Genomic DNA, 24788 nt, shown 5'->3' on the forward strand with positions numbered 1-24788 from the left:
GCATGTTTTGTTGGGGGATGGGGCACAAACAGGGGCCTCATTGCCCCTCTGTGGCTCCCTGAGGAATGTAATTGACTCTCGCTCTTTCTCCACCTCTCTCTCTCTCTCCTTCTCTCTCAGTGTATATCAACCCCACCGTTTCAAAGGTGGCCTTTCATTTACCGACTGTTACATTTGACGGTTTGATCGAGTTTCTTTAAATTGGGGATGTTTCAGAAAATAGACACCACTTGGGTGTGGAATCAATGCATCATCACGTCTGCTTAAAAGGGCCCGGCGAGGCATCATGGATAACTGTCTCTATGTTTGCGACTTGCCAAACACGTTGGACTACATTGTCAGAATAGCAGATACTGTATTGCCGAGCGTGACTATTAGAAAATGCTCCAGTGTATGGCATCGAACTTCACTAATGTATTACCGGAATTTCTCCATTGGTAGCCCATACATAACATACATACATAAACCAATAAGATATCCTTTACTTGTCCCACAATGGGGAAATTTACAGCCTTCAGCAGCAAGAATGTATGTAGAAAGAAGAAGAGAAAAAAAAACAACAACAAACATCTTTCAATTAAATACAATATGAACACAAATGGATAAATCGCAGTACTATTTACAATTTACCTTCACATCATTTAATTATTGTTATTATTATGATTGTTATTTTTTATTCATTATTCATTCAATAAATAGATACACAAATACAACAACTGTCTCTTATGTCTTGCACAATTCACTGGTCCGAGTATTATTTTTCATAAGCCAAATTGACATATTTTCAGTGTCCGGATGGTGAAACATAAAATCAGCTTCTAGTACCATTCATTCATTTTCCAATCCACTTTATCATCACGAGGGTGACAGGGGGGCTGCTGGAGCCTATCCCAGCCGTCTTCGGACAGTAGGTGGGGAACACCCTGAACCGGTTGCCAGAGAGAGAGAAAGGACAACAGAAATGCCACCTGCCTACCCACGGCTTCAAAGTGACCAGTCCTGTTATTCGTGACTCGAATTTGAAGTTATTGTGGAAATAACTGTACTCAAATGTAATCGCATCAAGGTCTCTTGCCAAGATATCGGGCGAAGGAATCTTTAAATCCCAACTCATCATATCCCGCCGGTGCAAATCCTCTTCAACGTACTGTATTGTGGAGGTGTGCAGAGGCGCGCCAGGTCCAAAAAAACTACATTACCCAGGATGCACCTGGCTCTGCCCACAAGCTGCCTCTCCGTCTGGGAGTGTTTCCCATTTAAACAAACACGGTCCTTCCGAAGATGGCGGAGAGTTTGTAGAGATGTAAAAGAAACTGTTTCTCAATGAAAACGTCGAAGCGGGTGAGTTTGTTCGAAATATTTTTGGCTCATCAGTCAGCGAGTGACTTTGGAACCCTGTTGCTATCGTGTGCTCGACCGCGTAAATTTGTCACGGAGGCAGTTGGTGTCGCCCCGTTTCCGAAGCAGACGGCGGTCCCGAAGCTGTCGCGATACAACGAGCCACCTTTCCTTTCCCGGTCGTTCGCTTTCATTTGCCAACTGAATTCTGCGTGAAATGCAACCGTTTCGGCGCAGTGGCTTTGACTAAAATGCGCGTGTCCGTTTCCGCGTGTTTACACGCGCGTTCCGTGGATACAAACTTTAGCGATAGCGTATATAAGGTATCTCGGTCGCCGGATGCAATCGGATCGCCAGGACTCACCGGCGGTTTGTGCGCGGGACACACTCGGGTTCGGTTATCGTTTATCTCCGGCACCGCTTGACATTTTACACAACGCAACGGGATGGCTTCGGCGGCAGTATTTTTAGCCGGCCGGCTTGACTTTGTCCTCCCTTTACAGTGGAACCGGAGAAATTGTCTGCTTACACGGCTTGTTGTAACGCATCCGTTTTGTCGTGATAGGTTATAAAACCAAAGGCTATATTGTTTATTGTCAACTGGCACCACATCACCCCCACATAACGTTCATTGTGCTCCTGTCGCAGTTTTATAATTATCGTCGCTGATATACAAACGCAAATGGCAGCCAATGACACACACGTACACACATATTGTGTGTGTGTGTGTATATGTATATGTATATGTATATGTATATGTATATGTATATGTATATGTGTGTATTTATCGAATATATTCAGTATATCATCATCAAGCAAACATGAACTGGCTCAGTCATCTCATCCGGACTCCATAGCATCTGTTATTTATTATTTGCTGGGCTTTTCTGAGATTGCATCCGCGTGTTTGTAACCGTAGGCATAACGGCGTTTGATGTCGGTTGGAACCGCTGCCAAATCACGCGTAGAAGGACGTTTGGTTGGATGTGTGAGAGGGGAGGCTGTAGAGGACGTGGGGAGCTGTCAATTTGCTTTTGGCCCTCCTTGGACACAGGTTCCTCTTGGACACAGGTTCTTCTATCTCTCTATAAGGTGGAAGAAGACCCAACAGCACCACGTCGTCTTTTCTTCAGTTTATCGCGAGGGAGGCAGATGCAGACAGATGTGGCTCAGCGCAGGGGAGATTGAACACTTCGGGAGGACGTGCGGCGTTGAGGGTGGCCAGAATGTCGGGCTTACTTGCTTCTCGTTGACAAACAGGGCATCGCTCGCATCACTGAAATCAACGACACTTGCCTTTGTGTCGTGCGGCGGCCTTTTAATTTCATTGAGGAGGAAGCGCACGTGCATTTGACCAGTTGTTTTGCCATTAGAAAGCCTTGATTGGTGATCCGTTAGCGGGCGCGTGTCGTTTCAGTTGCAAATATGGCAGCATTGGAATTTAAGGCGCAATGCTGAATGTACAAGCGGCCCTCCGCCAAATTCACTCGGGAGCAACATTGGCCCCAGTTTGCTTCATGTTGCTGTCAGGAAGTGCATTGACACGCGACCCCAAATTCATTTGATGGGATTGTGTGTGCGTAAAACCTTCTGAGCACTCGTCGTTCCTCCTTGCTAGCAGCCACCTTGGCCCGTTCCTGCTCAATTTGCATCTGCCTCCCTGCAATCAAAGAACTCACCGCTGTCATAGTCCCGTTTGGCTTGGTCGGAACAAAATGTGCTCGCCTCTTCCCGCTTATGCGAGTCAATGCAGAGAAAGTCTGCATATAGCGGCCATGTCTGAATAATGCGGCCGTTTCAATTGTGTCTAGTTGGGAAATGACGAGCGGCGTTCCACAGCTGCGATGCGCCGTTCGTTTCGAAGCGGACGCAACATCGTTACTCGTGCCCGCATCGCTTGCATTTCTGAAAGTGGCCATTCCGTCCGTCCTCTGGTCTGCCTCCGCTCATATTCTTGGTCAATGGAGCCCCCCCCCCTCCCCCCCCCGTTCCCCCATTCTCTGTCCTTTTATCTGGCGCTTTCTTTCTCCCCTCACACAGGGTGTCGGGCCGCGTTAACAATGAATCAATCTTCGGCGGCCTTCTTTGACTGCAGATGGGCTGAAGAAGCGAGCGCGCGGGATGCGTGGCTTTTGGCTCTTTGTCCGCCGGCCCCCGTGCTCTCAATAATTCATTAACTTTGCACTTTCTCTCACGAGACCCGCAAAAGTCGCTCCGCGCCGGCCAGCAACTTCTTTACTGGCGTAAATGCCAGCAGATTATCGTCCCGTCGCCCACACGTTGCTCTTGCTTTGGACGGTTTCATATCACGCCCACTAAACGAACACATTTACTCCGCCGACGCCCGTTCACTGTTATCGGTAGTTTTGGCATTGCGCAGTCGGTCATTTCCCACATGGCTGTTTGTGCGTATCGATCCCTGTTCTCCTCTCGGGTTCGTTCAGTGCACCGCTTTGAGGCTAAAAAAAAAAAAAGGTCCAAATGTTCTGAGCTGGTGTTCTCGCCGAGTCGCACACACGACGAAAGTCGCTTCGCTTTGTCTTTGGATGACTGCGGCTTTCCAAGTTTGAGCGACTTCAGCAAGAGGTCGCGAGAGTGAGCGCCGAGCACGCCGCTCGAGTTGCGGCGGCTCCGTTTTTTGACGGCCGTCTCCGGCAAACTGCATTTTCTTTCTCCCGGAGTCTTGCTCGACATTCCTCAGCACAGACCGAGATAACGCTCGGTTTCATTTCACGCAACTTGTCACGTGTTCCCGGTGAGCATTCTCCAAGACGATGCCGTCGTCCGCGTTAGGCGAGCGCACTCGTTTCGACTAAATGGACCGAAAACACGCACCTGGGAAAAGCCCCGTCAACACGTCTGCGTGCACATATTCATTAGCCGACAGGTGCAAGTTTGTTCTCTTCAATTTTGCACTTCCCTCTCGGTCCGCACGCACTTGGGTGTCGTTTGATCGTGCGCCACACTCGGTCTGCTCCTTTTGCTTTAGATTTTTCATCAAGAACGATTTAAAATGAAAAGGTCTTTTTGGATCCCCGGTAAGTCCTGCGCAGAGACCGTAGAAAGCTAGCTAGCTAGCTAGCTAGCTAGTACGCGCGTGTGTGTGAAGTGTATGCAGCACTTTGACAAAGTATGCGCATCTACTCACTCCACCCAAAATATACGCAAGCGATACTTCCAAATCAAGAAGTCGCCTGGAGCAAGCGTGAGTCAAGTGCAGTATGGCGAAGGTGTTTCCGCGCCTTTTCAGCCCCGCGGAATGAGTGCCTGCAAATACCCGATTGTCCCCCACGAGTGATTTCACTTTGGAAAAAGTGAAACAGTGTGGCTCTTTCTTCTCTCTCTCTGCCGCTGCCTGCCCCCCCACCCCCTCATTTTCATCTTCTCGCTTCTCGACGAGTCACCACCTCTCGCTTTTCTTCTGCTGCCGATGACAACGATCGGCTCCTCTTTCCTTGTCTTCATTTGCTCCGCAATCCGGGCAATTTGCTCTTACGGGAATACGGGCTCTCCCATTCAAATGTGAAAGGATGGAGAAAAAAAAAGATACGAGGGACCGCTTTGTTGTCGCGATTGCTTCTGTATTAATAGAAATATATTTAGCATAGTGTTAGCCAATTAGACCCCGCCCCAACCGCCATGTTCAGCAGACTTGAGCTTAAATGAATTACCGGAGCGTAGATGACCTGGAGTCGCAGTCGTCGTGACAACACGGAGCTGAAAGGAAAGCCTGATTGTGTCCCCTAATTGAAATGGGACTCCCTGCACTTTTTGGTCGGGCACGAGCGAGGCGGCGTTGCGATTTGGCCCCATTGGAAAGCGCCAATGGCTTCCGCTTTTGTATTCCGCGTCGTACTTTGAGCCGCGACCGCGTTTCGCTTCCGCTTTCCCAGAGTTGTCGTCAGTTGGCAGAGTTTTCCAAAAGAATCGTGTCTTGTGCTCACTCGCCTCGGGACCTTGTGATCAATAGTTGTCTTTTCTTACGGGCGCTCTTGAAAAGGCTCAACAGGTAGTAGGTTTGCTCCCCCTGCGCGTTTGTCCTCTTGGGCTAAATATAGAAAACTAGACGGGCGTGTTTCCACTGCTGAAATATTTACTGCGACTTCGCCCAAACAAGTGAGAGTATGAGAGCGAGCCAGCACCTCATAGCACATTGTTGTTCACAACTCCGAGGAAGTCGCACAGACGCCTGTCGGAGTCGGGTCAAGTCAGGCGCTGCAGCCCCCCCCCCCCCCCTCGAGTGGCATCTCATGGAGCCCCTGGATCCCCCTCATCTTCAAGCCTGCGGTAGTAGCCCAAGTGTCAGGCAAGCCCGGCGCCATATGTGGGCCACGCACGCTCCTCCAAGCCAAACGGGCAGCCTGAAGCAATCATTGCGGCCAATTCCACTTTCTAACCGGCAAGCATTTCCGAACAGTTAACTCTCTGTAGTCTTTGCCCATTGGACGGACGCGAGAGTTTATTGGCAGGGGGGGGGGTGCCAAGAGCTATGTCCCCCGCCCCTCCTTCTCCTTGCCCTTCCTCTTTAACTTCAACTCTCCCGTTAACTCCCCACCCCCTCAGCTTAAGAATGCTCATAAAACGAGTTCACCTGAGCAAGCCGGGGGGGTTTGAGGGGGGGGGGGGCATCCCGACCCAGTTTTGCGACTATTGTCAAATGCGAGCAGACCTCGTTGGTGCTTTGTTTATAAGAAACGCTTTGGGGGAAGAGACAGAAAGGGCGACAAGTTTGGTTTGTGTCCTAACTGCTACCAGATGCTCTCGTTTTGGCAGCTTCAAGTGGGGCGGGGGGGGGAGCGCGCAACATTTTGACATGAACTTTGCAACTGCTGCGTGGATTTTCTCCGTCCTGTGTTTTGCGATAGCGCCACGCGAATGCAACTTGCAAGCGCTCAAGTAGCCTTTCTTCCTTTTTCTTCTTGAGCTTTGCAGAAGGAAGTTCTTCCTCGTCGATGTCATTGGAAGCGAGGCCTTAGCTTGCGTCTCTCTGCCGCGCGCTCTACGGTTAGCGTCTCCGTTTGAGAACCCATGCAGCATCTCTCGGGCCGCTTTGTTGTCGAGACGCGTTTCAGGTCGAGTCACCAACGATCCTGCGCGTTTGGCGTCCTCTTTCACGCCCGCCCTTCCCGCTTTAGCGTCCGGTGACGTCCGCTAGCGGCGTGACGTGACAACGTCGCTCTTCAAAGTCCTTTGCAGATTTTGGAACTCGGCGACCCGCGTTCTGGAGAAAATGAAAGGTCTTGTTCGTGCGTCTTTTGGTGGTGAAAACCCCGTGTGTCGATGTGCATTCTCCGTCGGCTGCTCACGACCGCTTGAAGAACTTGATCGGCGGCGCAGGCTTAATCGTACTTGAGATTGGAAAGATTTGTGTCACAAAGTCCAAAACAAAAGCACCGTTTCATGCAGCAAAGGGTGTGCGTGCGTGCGCTCGCGCGTTGCTCTGTCCTCGTAATCTCCGCCGCCCTTTTTAACTTGTTCTTTCTGTGAACGTTGCGCGGACAGAAGGAGCGAGAGGACAAGGAAGACTCGCCCTAGATTCCTGAAGTTGACTTTTCAGGTAATTTGGTCTTTCTCTGCTCTTTGGCTTCTTTCTCGCTCTCTTTTAAAAAAAAAAATCTTCCACTCTGTCGACGCATGACAACTGGCCCGTTCAAAGAAAAAAAGCGAGTTGGGAGACGGGGCCGGGCTGCAATTGTCAAAAGTGGCGTCAGACCATCTTTTGAGCAAAATTCTTTGCAGGGGTCAGAGTTCACGCGCTACACTGTTGCGCCGTGATTGGCTGAGGAAAGGTGAAACGAAAACCACAGTCAACTTTTGACCCCGGCGCAGGAGCGCCGCAGGAACGCCCAGCCTCAGCTCTGGCACCGTGGAACAGAGCCCGCTCTCTTCCTGTGTTTACTCCACCGATCCAACAGGAACGTAGGGGGGGGGGGGGGCGCTCCGCAGCGCGGTGTGGGCGGAGAGAAAAGGCACGGGGGTGGGGGGGAGAGAACCGGTGCGGCGCTGCAGTCTGAAAATGACAATGTGAAATATGGAGCCGCGCGGTTCTCCATGCGAGAAAGTCCCCTTTTGGCTCAATGTTGTGCTTTTCGTCGTCAAAAACGCCATCGAATGTCAATCGTGGCCGACACGTCTTCCCTCCGAGCGATGCGGAGCGCCGGCAGATTTTTCCTCTTGCGCAGGCACAAGGGCTTTGTGTTATCAGAGTGGCGAGCGTGAAGGCCGCTCAAGCCCCGGCGCTCTGGCTGCGCTGATAAAAGCAGAGTTAGCCATTGATTCGTGATATTGGCCTGCTCATTGTTTGTGTGTGCGTGCGTCCCCCCCCCACCCCTCCCTTGCTCTTACTATGAAACCGGCGTCACCGCTTTGAGAAAAAGATTGCTTCATTCGATCGTGACGGTGCAGCAGCATTTCATGTTCTGTGGTTGAGTCGCAGTCCACGTGGGGGCTGTCCTACGTTTCTTTCTTTTCTTTGTCGGCATTAAGGATGGACACTTGGATGAGCAAATTGGTGAAACGCGCGCGCGCGCACAGTGGAATGGTCCATCTTTTTGTTTCCACCTTCATTTCCCCATTTTGTTTTCTCTACACAGTAAATTCAAAGACTCTGGGCCTGTAGCTTCCCTTGTAGCGGGCTTGAGTTTTGTTGTCGGCCCGCACGCACTCTTTGCATCTCGCTTGGAGAGCTTCCATTTTTTGTGCCGACCGCCCGAGTCAGCCAGCGGCACCTTCCTGCAACGGTTCGGAAAGGTCCGAGCACGGAAGGGCGCGCTGGCCCGGCGCATTTCCGAGCTGCAAAAAATGCGGCGACATTGTCGATAACATTTGGGGGTTTTCTGGCTTATAGTCCTGCCGGTTCCTGCCGGGGTGGGGTTGGGGGGGCAACAGCCCTCTGTCTCGCAGAATAGATCCGGCTCTGCACTTAACGGCCGTCGAATCCTATCTCCACCTTCAGAACGTCTCTGGTGCGCCGGCGTCCAGCCCGGCTAGCTGAGGCGACCTACGGACAATGAAGTCGTCGGTGAACCTCGCAAATGGTCTTTGTCGTGTTTTTTTAATGTGGAAGGCGTACCCAGAGAGCACGACCTGCAAACTCAACACCGGACAGCCCGACACAAAAGTGGAAGCGAGAAACTCTGCGCCGCGAGGCACGCGGGCTTGGGTCCGCTGTACAGTGGTGCCATTCGACCAGAAATTGGGTGCGAGTTTTGCGAAGTTGCAATGGCGCGTTCGCGTGCGTGCGCCCCAGTTTGTTTTGGGCGTGTCCGTGTTTATTGTTGGGCCACAAGTCATTGTCTCGCAGGGCTCAAGTTTCAGCCTTTTATTGCTGCCGAGCAGGAATGTCCTGCGCGCTCTTCTGCTACTGATGGCGTGACACTGCTGCCGATCTGAACTTTGCAGCGGGCGCACGGCCAGCGCGGCTACGAAGTATGGGAGAGGAGGGGGGAGGGGGGGGGTAAAGATCATTTGACAAGAACCCAGTCTGTTGTGATCAACTGACTGATTCCTGGTAGCGTCCTCGTCAACTTGCACAATCTACCATCTGTACTCTTGAAATTAGAAGCGAAACGCAAATCTTTTTGTTTTTTTCTTTTTAGCCGGGAGAGTCTCAGAAGACAATTTGTGGCATTTCAAAAAAAAAAATCAGTCATCACAAATCAATCATCATGCTTAGAAGTTTTCACTCACACGACTCAATCATAGAAGTAGGAAACAAGTTTTGTTGACGCCAACGATACCAAATCCATCACCGACATACAGCAAAATACACGAGCGACACGGGAAGTAGAGAGCGCCGTTATTTCTCAATGGCTCTCGCTCGTGCCCCCTGGGAGCGTCTGCGCCGTTCAAAGTTTTTGTGGGTGCCGCGCGGAGGGTCCCGGTTGCGGGCTTGCCGTGCGCAGAAACCAAACTTGAAATGTATCCGCTGCGCAAGTGGGCGGATTTGCGCGCACCTTTCCAAGCTCATTATCTCGAGCGAAACTCACACAGTCCTGTCTGTTAGGCACACGCTGAAGAATGCCCATCACCTACCCGCAGTCGGGCAGGTGCCGTCCCTCCTTTCCATCCATTGGAAAAATCGGGGAAAGAAGAAACGAGTTGGACTCGATTGCTCTCGCTCGACCGGCTCAATAAACATTCCTACTCTCTGTATTTGAAAAAAAAAAAAGAGGGGGGGGGCGTCGCGGTATAAACCGGCGCAACAGCGAATATAAATAATATAGCGGAAGAGAGAATTTGGTCGCTTTCTGGACGCAGGCTTTTGCTGGGATTGGAATTGTCCTCCAATTAAGATGAAGAAATCCTTTATTTGTCCCACACTGGGGAAATGTACAGTCGGCAGCGGCAAATTTGCGGGGTAGAAAGAAGAAAAACAAAAATAAACGCAGATAAAGAGAGCTGTGCATAGCTCAATATAAATAGAGATAGAGATATGGACCTGTATAAGGTGGCTGTGCTAATTACAATAGTTACTCGTTTTTCACGTATTTTATTTTCTATTTAGCAGCCTGACAGCAGTCGCTGGGAATGTATTTTGACTGATATTGACTGACAACCGGTTCAGGGTGTCCCCTGCCTACTGCCCTATTTTCATCCCGCTCACATCGGCGCATTTTTGACTGCTAGCCGTGTTGAAAATCTGAAAATATGTTTGTCATCGGCCGTACGTCCCTCCTGCCACGCTGATGGCGTGCGATGAAAACGTGACAAAGGGGTGTGAAACGTGGTGGTGTCGAGCATGAGCCGGCGTCGTTGACATCGTGGTTGCGAGCGGTGAAGATAAAAGAAGCATGCAACAGTTGCCTCAGAACCTTTCATCATTCTGAAGAGTCGTCAGAAGACGTCGTGACAAGTCCTTTGAGCCCCCCCCCCCCCCCCCCCCCAAGTGCGTCTGGTACTGGTAGCCCTTCATCAGTACCCAAAAAGTAGCTCTGGGTGACTCGTGGTCTGGACAAAATCAACTTTGATGCTTCTGTGCGATGTCTTGTTTTATTCATTCATTGATTTCTTTTATGGCCAAGGAACGTCAGATTGGTACGGGGGGGGGGGGGTATGTTTCACAGAAAGAGAGCACTTTCCCGTCATTCTCCCCCTTCAGTTGTGGAGCGCTAGCATGAGCTCAGCGACAGCTGGAGGCTCAGGAATGACTTGCCACGTATTCACTTTTGATTCTTTTGGGGCGGGGGGGGCTTGGCTTTTCCATACATGCGATGGGTAGACTCATAGAGGACAACGCCATCATGTTGGAATGACCTCGCAGTCGAACATTCGGCAAGCCCCCCTCGCCCCCCGTCTTTAAAACTCGTCTCAAAACTCATCTGTATTCAATGGCACTTGACTCCGTAAATTTCCCCAGTGTGGGACGAATAAAGGATATCTTATCTTATCTTATCTTATCTTATCTTATCTTATCTTCAGTCTTACCGTTTGCGGCTTTCTACTGTCTCTGTCATTCATTGCTTGTAAATATGATATTGGCTCCGCGGGCAGCCGCGGTTGTTCTAGAAATCCGGTTGAGTTGCAGATACAGAATCCGTTGTCGATGCTTCAGGTTGTTCTTTGGTAACTTGCGCATCACTTTCTTGTTCTGGGAGGGGGGCTCCCTTGTGTCACGCTCGTCTTGAGCGTGCGGACCGCCGCCGACGGCGGTGGCTCCCACTTGCAGAGGGGGAACCTGCCGATGTCCCGTCGCGCACGTCTGTCGGCGCCCGGGCCCGCTTCCTGGACGACCGCGGCGACGAGAAATTCTTGGCGCGAGACTTTTGCAAACCCGGTCAAAAGGAGAGCGCAACCCAAACCCGGTGGCAAGAAGCGTCCGGCCCGATGCAGGCTGTATGTAAATTGGCTGGCTGACACGGCGGCGGGCACACTTCCAGGAAAGGGAAGTGATGACGCAGTGGAACGAGCCGAGCGATGAAGCAAACAGGATGCGACCCGCTGTGGCTCTCTTGCTAAATTTGACAAATGGTCGATCCCGATGAATTGCCGTCACGTTCGGCGTACGCAGACACCGTTGCATTTGAGATCTGGTTTCTTTTCTCAGGCGGCGACAGCACGCTGAAGTTGCCCGGAGAACCCGCAGATGGCGCTGAACTGGGGATTTTACGCATCAAGGTGAGCAGATCTACGTGTTGGAGGGGGAAAAAATGAAATCCAGAGTCCCCCCCACAAAATACGAACGAAAGCTCGCTCCTCTCCTGGCGGGCTAAATGCAACTTTGCTCAAAGCAAATTTCACACATTGAGCCGATTTATACCGGGGGGGGGGGGGGGGGGGATCAATTGATAGATCCGTCGTTTTGTTTGTTTGTTTTTAAAGGAAACAGCATTTCAACATTACCTGCAGTGCATAACTCAGAAAGTGGCGGAGCACACTCGGCCTCCGCCGTTAGTTTCAGAGTGCCACGCCGTCTGTCTGTTGATGTCACGGTTCCGCAGTGCTGTAGAGGTGAGCCCCCCCGACAGAAACCAGGGAGGAAGGAAGAAAGGAGGGAGTTGGGCCCAAGGCAGCTAGTCCTAGTGGAGCAGAGCAAGAGAATTCGCCCTTGCTAGCAGAAAGGTCGACGGGCGAGCGCCTTTCCGGTTCGGAGCGTGGCCGACGCGACTCGTGCGGACGCTCCGTGCAGGTAGTCATGGCGGTGGTCACGGGGTTTCCTCCGGTGTGACCTGAGAAGAGGTCAGAGGCATAAAAAAAGGATGAAGTGCAGAGTCACCAGATCATTTCGTCATCGGGTCTGGCACAAATGAGACTCCTTTTCGATGCTTGGGGGGCCAACTACAGCTGGCTGTTGCGCAGTGCAAACGCGGTTGTGTGAATGGCGTGATGCCATTCACACACATGCTTTGGCTTTGGCGCAATGTCAATGTGAGTGGATTGAAGCGAATACCTGTTCTCCATTGGGGAGGCGAGAGAAGGGGGAGGGGCTGCCCGAGGACGGCGGCAAAGAACGCGGCGAAAGCTGAGTCAACAGACGGCGTAGAAGGCATATTTATTTGCTGCTCCCTGAAATGCGGCGCGTCGCCTGGCCAAGGACCAAGTCTGGGCTGCGCGCGACACGGAGCAAACGCGAGCTTTCTCCCACACGGTTGGACAGAGAGGCGGGCCGGGCCGGCCAACAGATGCCTGGCCGCCCTGAGCGTTCGTCTCTGCGGCGCGCCTCGGCGTGTACGTGCGCCCGAAAGCCTTTGTGCTGCGGCGTCGGCGCCGTGCGCGTGCGTGGCATTGTAGCGGGCGAGCTGGCTGAACGCGGGATGACCCATCTCCCCTAAGGCTTCAAATCACCGCGTCGTCATCGGCCGCTCCTCACAGTAGAACGGATGACTTTTCATTCCCATCAAGAACCGAGGCCGCTTTGCTAACTGGATCGCCGGCCCTCATAAATCAGGAGCAATCTGCTCTTCCCATGGAAGTCGTTTCGTTTAGAACATCAGGCTTGCGCAGGGAGGTTGTTTGTTTGTTTGTTTGGTTTTTTTTTTTACCTTAACCTGACACCAGGCTTGCTTGGCCTGAGGTTTCAACATATTTGACTGAGATCAGAGGGCGCCTTTATCCTTTGATCAGATTGTGTAAGTGTGCTTACAACCCTCCAACCCCCCACACCCCCTTCAGCGTTTGTGAGTGGACACGCGTTAAGTTGTGAGTGTAAATTTCCAGGCGCTGAGATGCTCTGACCATGAGCGGCATAGGAGACAACTCGTTGGAGCCGCTGTGCTCGGACCGCAAACGCAAACTGTCCACCTGCGACGCGCCGGGCATCGGGTGAGTCAAAGAGCAATTGGCCGCCTTTGCGTCTTTTGCGCCGCTGAGCGGTGTGGTTGTCTTGGCGACACGTCTGATCCCCCCCCCCCACCCCCACCCCGCCGGCAGGTGTGACAAGCGTCGGCGGGAACAGGAGACCAAGTACATCGAGGAGCTGGCCGAGCTCATCTCCGCCAACCTCTCGAACATCGATAGCTTCAACGTGAAGCCCGACAAATGCGCAATCCTCAAGGAGACCGTGCGGCAGATCAGACAAATCAAAGAGCAAGGTACCCACCCGCTGAGCGCACGCCGCCGCCGCCACGCGACCGACACCGCGAGAGCGCCAGACGCCATTTGCGGCGGCCTTATTTGTATCTGGAGAGCTGAAAGCCAATACGGTTTGGCCGTCTCCGATAGCCTTCTGCGGAGCAGATGATGCTGGCGATGAAGCGGCGCTTTTGGTCGGTGGCCAGGCCCCGGGACGCGCGGACGCTTAGCGCTTGGTAAACGGACACGGCAATCGAGACGGATGCTCCGGGCGCTCGGAGACGCTCTTCATCTGAACCTTTTGCCAAAGCCTGCATCCCGCTCGCTCGGAAATCTCTCTTGGCCGCTTTCAGGATCATTTTGAAAATGTGACTCGACTGACGAGCTGCGGAAAGATCCGAGAACTGGCTGGAGAAGGGTTCGGTCATGGAGTCCCATGGCCCTTTTCCATCGCGCTCGCGCTCGTGTCGGGCCAGAGCCCAGGTTAGCAGCGGTTCTTCCTTTTTTCCACCGCCGAAATGTGCCCGAGCTCTTGCTTCGGTGCATGAAACTGCTGCTTAAGATGTGTATCATGCGTCGACTTTTTGATTTTGGGCTGGAAAAGGAGTCCCAGTGGCGCTTAGCCTTTGGCAGGCTAAGCGCAAGGGGACCCTGTTTTGGTTTCTTTTTTGGACGCGTCTTTTCGTCCACCCCCTCAGACAAGTGACATCTCATCTTGGCCATCTCAGCCAAGCGGTGAAGCGCAAACGGGTATTTATTCCAAGGTGACTCTATTTTGCGTCTCACTTAGCACTTAAGCCCGGAGATAGTCGGACTATGTCGAGGGCCGTCCGACAAAGTCTCAGACACATGCTCCGTTTAAAAATAGAAAGGTATGCCAAGCATGCATCCGAGACTTGTGCTGCCACCTGCTGACCGGGCAAAGATGTGACATAGGACTTGAAACTTTGCCACGGTGAACAATATGCCCACTTGAATGCGTTCGGAATGCAACGCGGACATTTTGGGGGTCGCTGCCTCGAAGAAGCTGATGAGACGCGAATGACGCTTTTTGTTTCTGGCGGCCGTCCAACGTTTCTCTTCAGGCAAAAACTCTTGCAGCGCCGACGATGTCCAGAAGGCGGACGTGTCCTCCACCGGTCAAGGGGTCATTGACAAAGACCACCTGGGACCCCTGCTTTTACAGGTGCGACTCCCACCCGGGCGGGCCAAAGCGTCCCCTTTCGCCGCCGCCGCTCGCGCGTACCCCACGTCTGCGCATTTTTCTTCCTGGCAGGCCCTGGACGGTTTTCTTTTCGTGGTGAACCGGGAGGGAAGCATCGTGTTTGTGTCGGACAACGTGACGCAATACCTTCAGTACAAGCAGGAGGAGCTCATCAACACCAGCGTGTACAACATCATCCACGATGACGACAGGGAGGCCTTCCACAAGAATTTGCCCAAATCTGCCGGTGAGCCCCCCCCCCCCCCCAATGATGCGTGCAAATGGCCACGCGCCATCCAGTACAACGCCTCAACAGGCGCGGCGGTCATTTCCAATGGCTTTCCTAGGTCCAAACGGGGGCTCGTGGGCGGGAGAGGCGCCCAGACAGAAGAGCCACACCTTCAACTGTCGCATGTTGGTCAACTCGCTCCACGGTCACCGGCGCGGCTCGTCAGAGGACAGAGGCGGCGGGCAGCGCTACGAGACCATGCAGTGCTTTGCCCTCACGCAGCCCCGGGCCATGATGGAGGAAGGGGAAGGTAACCATGTCCAGCGTCTTTTCCCATCATCGTGATCACGAGGAAGTAGGATAGGAGGAGGTTCCTTTCGGCTAGATCTGGAACGAAGAAGGCATTCAAATGAAACGACGGCATGCCTGAGGATATTGTCTCTCCCCATCCAGATCTCCAGTCATGTATGATCTGCGTGGCCCGACGCATCACGGCACTCGAGAGGACGGAGCGCTTCAGCACGCGTCACGAACTGTCGGGTAAGACGTCAAAATCGAAAATCCACCGGCCGCCAAAGCGTCTGGCTTTACTTGTGTCGTTCCGCCGTTCCCGTACGCGGCCTGAAATCCATTTTTTGAAGACGGCGTGAGGGCAAAGCACCCAAAGCTCCCTCCTTGTTCCTTCCACGGCCTCATTTGCTGTCCTGCCGTTGCAGGTAAACTGATTGAAATTGAGCAGCACAGCACTCTTCACACCAGCATGCGCCCCGGTTGGGAGGACCTGGTGAGACGCTGCATCCAGATGTTCCTCAGCCGCAGCGACGGGCAGCCCTGGTCGTACAAACGCCACTATCAAGATGGTTTGTATCTGGCCCTCGGGCCTGTTGCTAACGAGCAGAGCACGTTAATGGCCGCTTCGTTTGCACGGAAGCGCTAACTCTCAGTTTGTTGCGGCCTTTTCACGACAGCGTTCCACACTGGCCACGCAGAGACGCCCCTCTACCGCTTCTCCCTGGCCGACGGCACCCCCGTCACAGCCCAGACGCGCAGCGACCTCTGCAGGAATCCCAACGGCAACGAGCCCCTCTCCTTTCGCTCCACACACTTGCTTCAGAGGTGGCCCCGGGGGGACATTTGGCACCCGGTCGCGACGCTCGTTGGAGTCGTCTCACCGTATTTTCCCTTCCGTCTTTCAGGGAGCAGAATAGCTACCGCGGCACCCAAGTGGGGGGCGTCAGGCCTCAAGGCAACCAACAGATGAACGCGGCGCTGTCCGGCGGAGGCATGAACTTGCCCTATGGCATGGCAGAGCAGGGGAGGGGGGCGCCCGCTTACCGCATCAATCAAATGAACCCCGCGCATGCCATGAACGCCATGGGTCCCATCCATCCCATGAGTTCCATGGGCGCCGTCAACCAAATGGGGCCGGCGGGCCACCACGGCGGGCATCAGCACCAACATCAACAGATGGCTTCGTTCCACGGGGGTGGACCTGGAGGCGCCGCGTACGGCATGGGCGTGACCAGTCCCCCCCCGCTGGCCAGTCCCGGCATCAACAATGTCATGGCTTCGCCCCGACTCCGAGGAAGTCCCAAGATGGCCACCGGCCCCTTCTCTCCCGGAGGTAGCGCCCGCGTCTCTCGCCCGCCCGCCCGCCTCCTTCTCTTTCGGCGTCGTCAAAAAGGCCCCGATTTGCGATCGGTCGCACCCGAGCTCACCTGCTCTCGTTCCTTTCTAGGTCTGAATTCTCCCATGAGCTGCGGTCACCCGGGCAACTCGGGAGGCGGCGCCGCCGCTTTCTCCAGCAGCTCCCTGAACGCCCTGCAAGCCATCAGCGAGGGGGTGGGCAACGCGCTGGCGTCCCCGAGCGCGCACAAGCCCGACAGCAGCTCGCCCGCCGTCAATTCCACCAACCAGGCGGCGGGCGCGGCCTGCAAATCCGGCCCCCCCTCCCACTGCGAGTCCAAGAGCCCGGGGAGCTCCCTGGGGGCGGCGGCCGAGCAGCATCCCCGCGCCCCCTCCGGCCAGTGCGCTTCTTCGGACAAAGCGGACAGTCAGGCGGCCAGAGAGGCGGGGCCAAACCCGGGAGAATCCAATCGCCGGGCGCCCGACAAAAGCCACAAGAAGCTTTTGCAGCTCCTCACATCCCCGGCGGACGAGCTGGTGCCGACCAAACGGCCCCCGAGCTCCGGGCCCGGTTCCGCACCGGATGTCAAAGACGCCGCCGCCGCCGGCGTCGCCAGCCCTTCCTCCTCGACCGGCGCGCCTTCCTCAGCGGGCGGCGGTCACGCTGCCGTGTCCTCCTCCGGCAACGCGGGCCACTTCGTTAGCCAGTCGCTGCAGGAGAAGCACAAGATTCTCCACAAGCTCCTGAAAAATGGCAACACTCCGGACGAGGTGGCCCGCATCACGGCCGAGGCCACCGGCAAGAGTAGCTCGGAGTCGCCCGGCGCGTCAGAGGCGGCGTCCGTCGCCGGGGGCCGGCCGGCCGAGTCCAAGCAGGAGCGGCACAGTCCCAAGAAGGAGGTGTCCCGCGCGCTCCTTCACTACTACCTGCTGAATAAGGACGAGGGTGGCGATATCAAGCCCAAGCTGGAGGAGCTGGAGGCCAGGGGGGCTCCGGGGCACCCCGGGGTCTCCAGCTCCGACGGCCACCCGCCGGACGGCAAGGTCAAGGCCGAGCCGTCCGATGAGGTAATCGCGGCGCCCTGGCGTTGCTTCACCCTCGGTCGGCGCGCTAAACGTTTTTGTCCCCCCCTTCCGCCTCGCGACCATTCAGGCGGAGACCCTGGAGAGCATCCTCGGGACCAGGAACGTTTCGGCTTTCTTCCCCGAGCCCGATTCCAGATCGGGAAATGAAGTGGGCAACAAACAGGGAGCACTCCCCGACAGTTTCCTCGGTAAGAGCAATTTCCAGACGCGCTCGTTGGACTGCCGGCGAGCCTCGGCGCCGTTCTCCTTTTGCTTTAGAAAGAGATCGAGGCGCCGCCACTCCGGCTCAGCGAGGTGCCTGTCAAAGAGCCTCGTCTGTGGATGCCAAGCCGACGGGCGGGGAGGTGCCGCTGGGGGTCGGCTCGGCTGGAAGAAGGAATGTGCTCTGTCCCGCGCTCATCAAGCAAGAGAACACAGATGCACCCATCCGACCTGGGGGGGTTCCCAATGGCTTTCCCGGCGCGTGTCCGCCCAGAGGCCAGCCAACAAGTACGTCTTGGTTTTTTGTGTGTTTTTTTTTAAATCAAGCCCTGGCTTACTGAGCACAAACAGCGAAAAAAAACATCGACATCGTGTGTGGAGCAGGGGTGTCAAAGTCATTTTTGGGGTGATGTCTTCCCTCAGAGGGCCATCATGAAATGATGACTCGTCTCATCGTATTATTACTTCTTGCACCACTTCTTGTTTGAGTGTAAACAGGGTGACAAAATGATTGCGAAATTTCAGTGCAGATCTGAGCAAGCATGGTGCAAGTTGACGCATGATCTGCTGATGTGGCGGGCCAGATCTGGCCCCCGGGCCTTGAGTTTGACACCCGTGACGTAGCCCATGGCCGCACAACCGAGCTGTAGCTAATCATGCCCGCTGACTTCGGCGTGTCCCCGGGGGTTTCTGCCGTTGACGCTTGTTGTTGTCCTTTGCGGACGCTCGTCGAGCACAGGAGGCGTGGTCCGAGGGGCGGGAACGCCTCAGCGCCCTCCGACAGCGGGGCCGGGGGACTGGCTCATGCAAAGGTCAAACGCCGGCCCCGTGGGCGCACCGGGTCACCCGGGCGTGGGTCGCTCGGGTCTCATGGCCGGAGCCGTGCTCAACCGCTCCAACAGTGTACCCGCAAACACCAGGTCCATCCTGCAGCAGCAACTTCTGGAGATGGGTAAGCCCGGCAAAGTCCTGAGCGAGAAGCAACCCGCGTAAATCGCACCTCTCGCTGTCCTGGTTGTAGGTACCAACGAAGGCAACGTGAGTATGAGCCCGTTTGGCGGGCACGGGCCCTCGCCCCGGTCCCCTTCCTGGCCAGAGTCTGCCATGGCGATGGAAAGATCACAGAGTAATCCAAGCAGGTCCGCGTGAGTCGTAGACGGCCGTCGTCGTACCTTTTCGAACATCCGACGATCAGAGCGTTGACTCCAATTTTGGCGACAGGGAACCATTTGGCAATTCGCTGGCGCAGCTGGCGTGCCCCGCGGCGAGCGGCGAGGGACCCAGTGACGAGCGGGCGCTTCTGGATCAGCTGGACTCTCTGCTGAACACCGCCGACGTCATTGCGTTGCAGGAAATAGACCGGGCCCTGGGCATCCCTGAAATAGTGGGCCAGGTACGAGTATTGTTGAGGGCGATCGGCCCCTCCCCGAAGAAAAGTCTCAATCGTTGCCACCTGCTGATAATTTGTAATAAATTTAGCGGCTTCTGAAGACGGCCTCACTCCATTATTCCCCTCCTTACCTCAGAACCACGGACCTGAGGGTCATCCGCAGGCCCACGATCAAGGACAGTCTCAAGCGGCCCCCTCGGAGTCTTTCACGGGGCCCGACTCGAGCGTCGGCTTGGAGCAAAAGCCCGCGTATGGCCAAGGCTATCCCGGGCCGCCGGGACCCGCCTCCATGGGCATGCGGCCCGCTTACGGCGGCAACGGCGTGCCGAGCCAATCTCCCGCGGGATACAACCCCTTGATGAACCAAATGGGCCAGGCCGGAAGCTTCCCGGGAATGGGCGGCATGGCGGGTCTGGGTAACCCCCGTGCCAGCATGATGAGACCCCGCATGATGACTGCCAGCAAGCCCCTTCGACTGCAGCTACAGCAGAGGCTTCAAGGACAACAGGTGACCCCGCTGAAATCTTCATGAAGAAATTAGTGGCGTACTTTTTGGGGGCCAGCACGTTGGCCAAGCGGCGTGCTCATCAAAAGTGATTCCCTCCCCTGAAATGAATGTCATGTCTCATATGACAGTTTATGAACCAGACGCGTCAAGGCATGAAGATGGAAGGGAATCCGGCCATGCGGCCTGCCATGCGCCCCGCCATGCAACCCGGCATGCAGCCCGCCATGCGACCCGGGATGCAGCCCGGAGGAATGAGCGGTCAGGTGTGCCGTCAGCCGTTCGTCACTTTTAACGGCCCGCGCTTATTTTGCACCCCTCGCCAAAGTGGCGCAAAAGGCGCTCTTGTTAAGTCGGCCGGCGTGTTTTCGTTTTTGAGCAGCCTGGTTTCCTGAACGCTCAGATGATGGCCCAGCGCAGCAGGGAAGTGATGACCATGCAGATGAGGAGGCAGCGAATGATGATGCTGATGCAGCAGCAGCAGCAGCAGCAGATGCAGGCGGCGCAGGGGGCTGCCGCAGGATTCAGCCCTCCTCCGAATGTCACCGCACCAGGAGGAATGGACAGCGCCATGGGGGGGCCCGTCATCAACCAGCCAGGACAGCAGGGATTCAACTATGGAGCAAACTATGGTGAGTCAGGCCAGACCAAAGCAAGTTTGTGTTTTGAAGAGCCGGCGGGGTCGGCAAAAGGCAAGAGTTTGGCTCCCCGCCAAAGACGCCGCCGGTGGAGCTTTTGAGGGGCGTGAAGAGCTTTTGCCTCTTCGTGCCTTTGGGCCTGCTTGGCTGAAGAAAATCGTCTTTGCGCCTCCTTTTTCTTCTTCTCGTCAGTCACTGCATGTGTCATGTGTCTCTGTCTTGCTTATGGTGGCTTAACGTCTTCGCAGCGGTTAACTACTTTTTGCAGTGGTAAGAAATCTCATTTGCTGCTTGGCCACTTTTTATGATGCTGACAGTTTCCCTCCAGATTTGCTTGTTCCTTATGCGTAAAAAAAAAAAAAAAAACCTTTCTTGGGCGTTTTCTCTGCCGTGTTGATGTTCAAAGTTCTGGCCCTGACTGCTTTTGCCACACATGCAGGCATGAACCAACAGGGAGAGCAATCGTTCATGGCTCCCAGTAGCAGCCCACCGCAAAATATGATGACGGCGAGGATGGGCGGTCCCGCTCAGAGCAACATGATGTCAGGAATGCAAGGAAATCCACAGGGAGGCTCCATGTATCCGTCAGGAGACATCAAGGGCTGGCCGCAAGGTGGAATGCCACGCAAAAGGTACGTGCTGCCAATGTCATGACACTGTCCGAGGGTCAAAGTCATTCTTGGCTCAAGGGTTGTCATCCATCATTTGATTTTCAAGGAGACATCTGCAGACTCACGCATTATTAGTATTATTTTTTTTGAGGGGGGGGCGGCCTCGCTGATCACGTCATGGGTGAAGAAAGTCGGAGTGGTGGTGGATGTGACTTCGAATTAAATTAGCCCCATTGTTGAGGAAGAGTTGAGAAACTAGTGGTACGAGGGCTCCCTCCAGTGGTGATTTCCTAGATTGTGACACAGGAGGTTCCAGCCTGATGCCAGCAATATACTGAAAAAAAAAAAAAAACAATTATAAAAATTATAATTATAATAATGACATTTTAAAACTGCAAAAACAAAGCCTTTGCCTGAATTTTGTGAGCAGGTAGGCTTTCTACGCTACCATGTGTAATGTCGGTCACGGTGGTGGTACATGAAGAGCAAAGTATTTTGTTTTAGTGCCACCTTGGAATAAAACGGTATTTCCCAACCTTACGCGACTCCAAATCGGTTGCGTGCAGTGCAAAGAGTTGGCGGGTATCGACGGCGCACGACTCAGCGCTTCTTTGCATCCTTCCTGCAGCTCGTATCCCCAGCAACAGTTTGCGCAGCAGGGGAACCAGGGCCAGTTTGGGAACATGATGATGAACAACTCCCTCGGCAGAAGCGGCGCAGTCGGCGGTGCCGGCTCGGCCCAAATGGGCCAAATGCCGGGCCAGATGCAAAATCAAATGCAGGGCCAGATGCCGCCGGGACCAATGCAGGGCCAGATGGGCATGAACCCCATGGGAATGGGTCGGATGCCGATGGGACCCGATCAGGTACTCCGCCTCCGCCGATGTTTTGCAACACATCTCATCGCACGTGTCACATCTCTGTCTTATTTTTTTCCCCTCCTCTCTGCAGAAGTATTGCTGAGGGCATGAGCAGAACACGGTGAGCCTCGCCACCAAGGTGTGGGCCCAGAGAACATCTAAACATTATTCTCCAGCATCAAACATGAACGACATGGACACAACACACTGCTCATCCTCGGGATGAATTTGTGCCAGGTTGTATCTCCAACTGGAGCTTTGCACTCTCGTGTTAGGATGCGCGTGCGTGCGTGCGTGTAAGACTTGGAGATGGCAGGCAGTGTTGAGCAAAACGGGGAGCGACGGTACAACGGGCTCTGACTGCACTTTACTTGGAGGTTTCTGGATGGAAAACCATTGATGCAATATTTCCTCATCTTTACAGCCTTATGAGAAATTTGATGCCTTCGCAACAATGGCTTTCTTTTTTGATATCATTTTTATGGTTGCTTTTTTCTTGTTGTTGTTGTTTTATTTGTTTGTTTTTAATTGTCTGGATGCGCCTCATGCAAAAGTCATTGGAAAATAGAAGCACACTTTCTTCCGGTATGCAGATTGGAGCAATAATTTCCATGTTTTCGTCTGTAAGTGAGCATCTCAACCTCTGTTCTAAACAAGCAAACGGTACTGCAGTATTAGATGTCTCAAACATCATCTGTGAATAGCAATTGTACATATTTGACAAAATGTATCAACCCTGATTTTTTTCAAGGCTTATTATTGCACAAAGAATGAGATTGGTTTGTGTTTTGGGGGTGGGGGGGTCCACGATGTCACAGCCGATTTTTTTTTTTTCTTCCTTTCACGCCTTTCCAAATATTACAGGTCTGACGGGACATCCCTTCCTTCCTTCGTCTTCCCCCTAAGCCCCTCCCACCCCCACGCTTTAAACGCTGTAATTATTTTTTTTTTCTGCGAATGTGTGTATTTCATGTCTTTGCGAGGCACTTTTAATCGTGACAAGGATCTGATGAACTGAAGGCTCGAGCTTTTGGATTATGCTCTTGGAAAGTCTTTTTGGACCGTCAGTCACGTTCAAGCTGTTGTGTCAGGTGACGTGCGGGATGAGCTTTGGTGGTGCGTTTCACCGCAGTATAACGAGGACATCAACAAACACAAAATGGGCAGTTCATCATGCCTCCGGTCCTCACGTTGTTCTCCTTCCGGCTTCCTCTTTCTGTGGAGCATATTTTATTTTATTTGGGTGTTTTGTTTAGTTTTTAAGCCATTTTGTCATTTTCCATTGGACTCTTATTCTGCTCAATCTACCTTTTCAAAAAGCGCAATCCAAAGATAGTTTTCCACATCTTTGTATAGTTTTTAAGGATTTGGGTGTACATTTTTATGATATATCATTGGGGTTTTTTTTAGATGGTAAAATGGGTACATATCATACACCTGTAAACGCATATGAGGGTGATATATTTTAGTCATAGGCGGGACGTTGAAGTTGTTCGGGGCTCTGTGCGGGAAGGATTTAGAAATTCCCCGCCGCACAGTTTTTTGTAAAATGCAAATAAGCAAGGTTGAATTCCTCTCATATCGATAGCGCAAAGCCAACTTCATTCGATGCCCAGATTTTACTACTTTGGTGGAAAAGAACTTTGTAAAATCGAATGAAGTGCAAAGCGATGCAAAAGAACATGAATAGCTTTGTTATTTTACAGGATGTATATTACGGGGTGGGGGGGCGGGTTCAGTTGTTGATATTGATGTAAATACAAAATTCTATTTAAACACGTTGATTGCGAACTTGTGATTATCAGCGGGCACATCAGCTGGTATATTATGTTTACAAAATAAACAAACGAAACCACTACCTGTCCATTTATTGTAGTATAACCTTCGGTTTTGTATTTTCGTATTTTGAAGGCATTAAGACCGTAGCGATCAGAGTGGACGCTCCTCGTGTTTGTCTCGAAAACCCCCCAGTGTTTATGCAGCTCTTAGCATATTATTTTGTAGTACTGATCCCCCACACGTTAAATCCCGATCCGTGAAAACATTGTCTGACGTAAACCGGTCCGTGGGGCAAAAAAGGTTGGGGACCCCTGACATAGAGTGAAGGTAGAGCAGTTCAATGCTCTTCCACTAGATGGCAGAAGGTAACATGTGCCTCTTGCCACTGAGACGACGGAATGCAAATCGTGGCTTCCTTCAAGTTTTGCGAATCAGCTTACAGGACAGTACTGTACACCTAAACAGGCTCAGATTTCACACCGAGTACGGTTTGAGTCAAATGACATTCATCCAGTGCAGTTTTGAAACATTCTGTCTGGTGGTGTGCTGTGGGGTTTAAAAAAATGTAAATGATGCGCCCTGGCTCAGAAAGCGTTAGGAAATAACCACAGCAAAAATAAAAAATACACAACAATTAGACGCTCGTGGTCAAACTTTCGCCCATCTACTGGCCGCTCCGTTCTGTAATCAGGCCGAGCGAGAAGTCGTGGAATATTTGTTTAATTAATAATTCATTAAATAAATAAACAACTGCCTTATCTGTCCGTTTTCAATTCCAGCCTTATGAAATCATTCCCTGAAGTATTTATTTGACATAATATATGAATATTACGTTATTTTTCATACACTAAACGACGTCTTATGTCATTATCAAATTCTAATCGATAATTGAATATCTCTAAATGAATGAATGAATAATTCCTTCGTTCATTTTTCACTTTGGCCAAGACGGGGGGTTGGGGGGCGATGTTGCTGCGTAAGGCAGCCCAGTCGACAGGACACGGTTCTTCTCAACTAAGACTGCAATGCTTGCGGACGAGCGCTAGAGGGAGGTATTTGCTTACAAAAGGCGCGTCACAGTGCCATGAAAAGACAACGTTGGGGTTCGCGTTTTCGTTGACAATACAAATGCACAGGAAATGCCGTGAATCGTCTCGAAAGAGTCGAGAAGGTGAATGTTCCTATCGTGTATGGGGGGGGGGGGCGTGTGTGTGCGCGCTTGTAAAAATATGACGTGTTATTGCAGATCTCAATCACGAGCTCGTAGTGTGGGAATCTGTGCCAAAGCGAGACCGCCCCCCCATCCCGGCCC

The 24788-nt window shown here is 53.1% G+C and overlaps 1 protein-coding gene across 2 annotated transcripts; it reads left to right on the forward strand.

Annotated features, from left to right (window-relative positions):
• The first annotated feature begins 1187 nt into the window (after nt 1-1187).
• LOC127607787 (nuclear receptor coactivator 3-like) lies at nt 1188-23553 on the forward strand. Of its 2 annotated transcripts, none has more exons than XM_052076447.1 (23): nt 1188-1341; nt 11384-11454; nt 12994-13098; nt 13207-13367; nt 14433-14533; nt 14624-14798; nt 14899-15090; nt 15234-15320; nt 15497-15640; nt 15749-15896; nt 15977-16404; nt 16519-17474; nt 17560-17680; nt 17751-17981; nt 18433-18645; nt 18715-18832; nt 18915-19086; nt 19220-19591; nt 19720-19854; nt 19971-20220; nt 20666-20858; nt 21466-21703; nt 21789-23553. In XM_052076447.1, exons 3-23 carry the CDS (start codon nt 13013-13015, stop codon nt 21798-21800), a joined length of 4533 nt encoding a protein of 1510 aa, XP_051932407.1. In that variant the 5' UTR covers nt 1188-1341; nt 11384-11454; nt 12994-13012; the 3' UTR covers nt 21801-23553. The 2 variants fall into 2 exon arrangements, with proteins under 2 accessions (XP_051932407.1, XP_051932408.1); XM_052076448.1 differs by lacking the exon at nt 1188-1341 and adding an exon at nt 6544-6895.
• The last annotated feature ends 1235 nt before the right edge of the window (nt 23554-24788 follow it).

Source organism: Hippocampus zosterae, chromosome 9 (assembly GCF_025434085.1).
Source record: "Hippocampus zosterae strain Florida chromosome 9, ASM2543408v3, whole genome shotgun sequence".
In the NCBI taxonomy this organism is placed as follows: domain Eukaryota; kingdom Metazoa; phylum Chordata; class Actinopteri; order Syngnathiformes; family Syngnathidae; genus Hippocampus; species Hippocampus zosterae.

Coding starts and splice junctions, on each gene's coding strand:
- LOC127607787 (XM_052076447.1), top strand. CDS start 13,013: ATGAGCGGCATAGGAGACAACTCGTTGGAGCCGCTGTGCTCGGACCGC. Junction 15,897..15,976: donor TCCACACACTTGCTTCAGAG/GTGGCCCCGGGG, acceptor TCCGTCTTTCAG/GGAGCAGAATAGCTACCGCG. Junction 17,681..17,750: donor ACTCCCCGACAGTTTCCTCG/GTAAGAGCAATT, acceptor CTTTTGCTTTAG/AAAGAGATCGAGGCGCCGCC.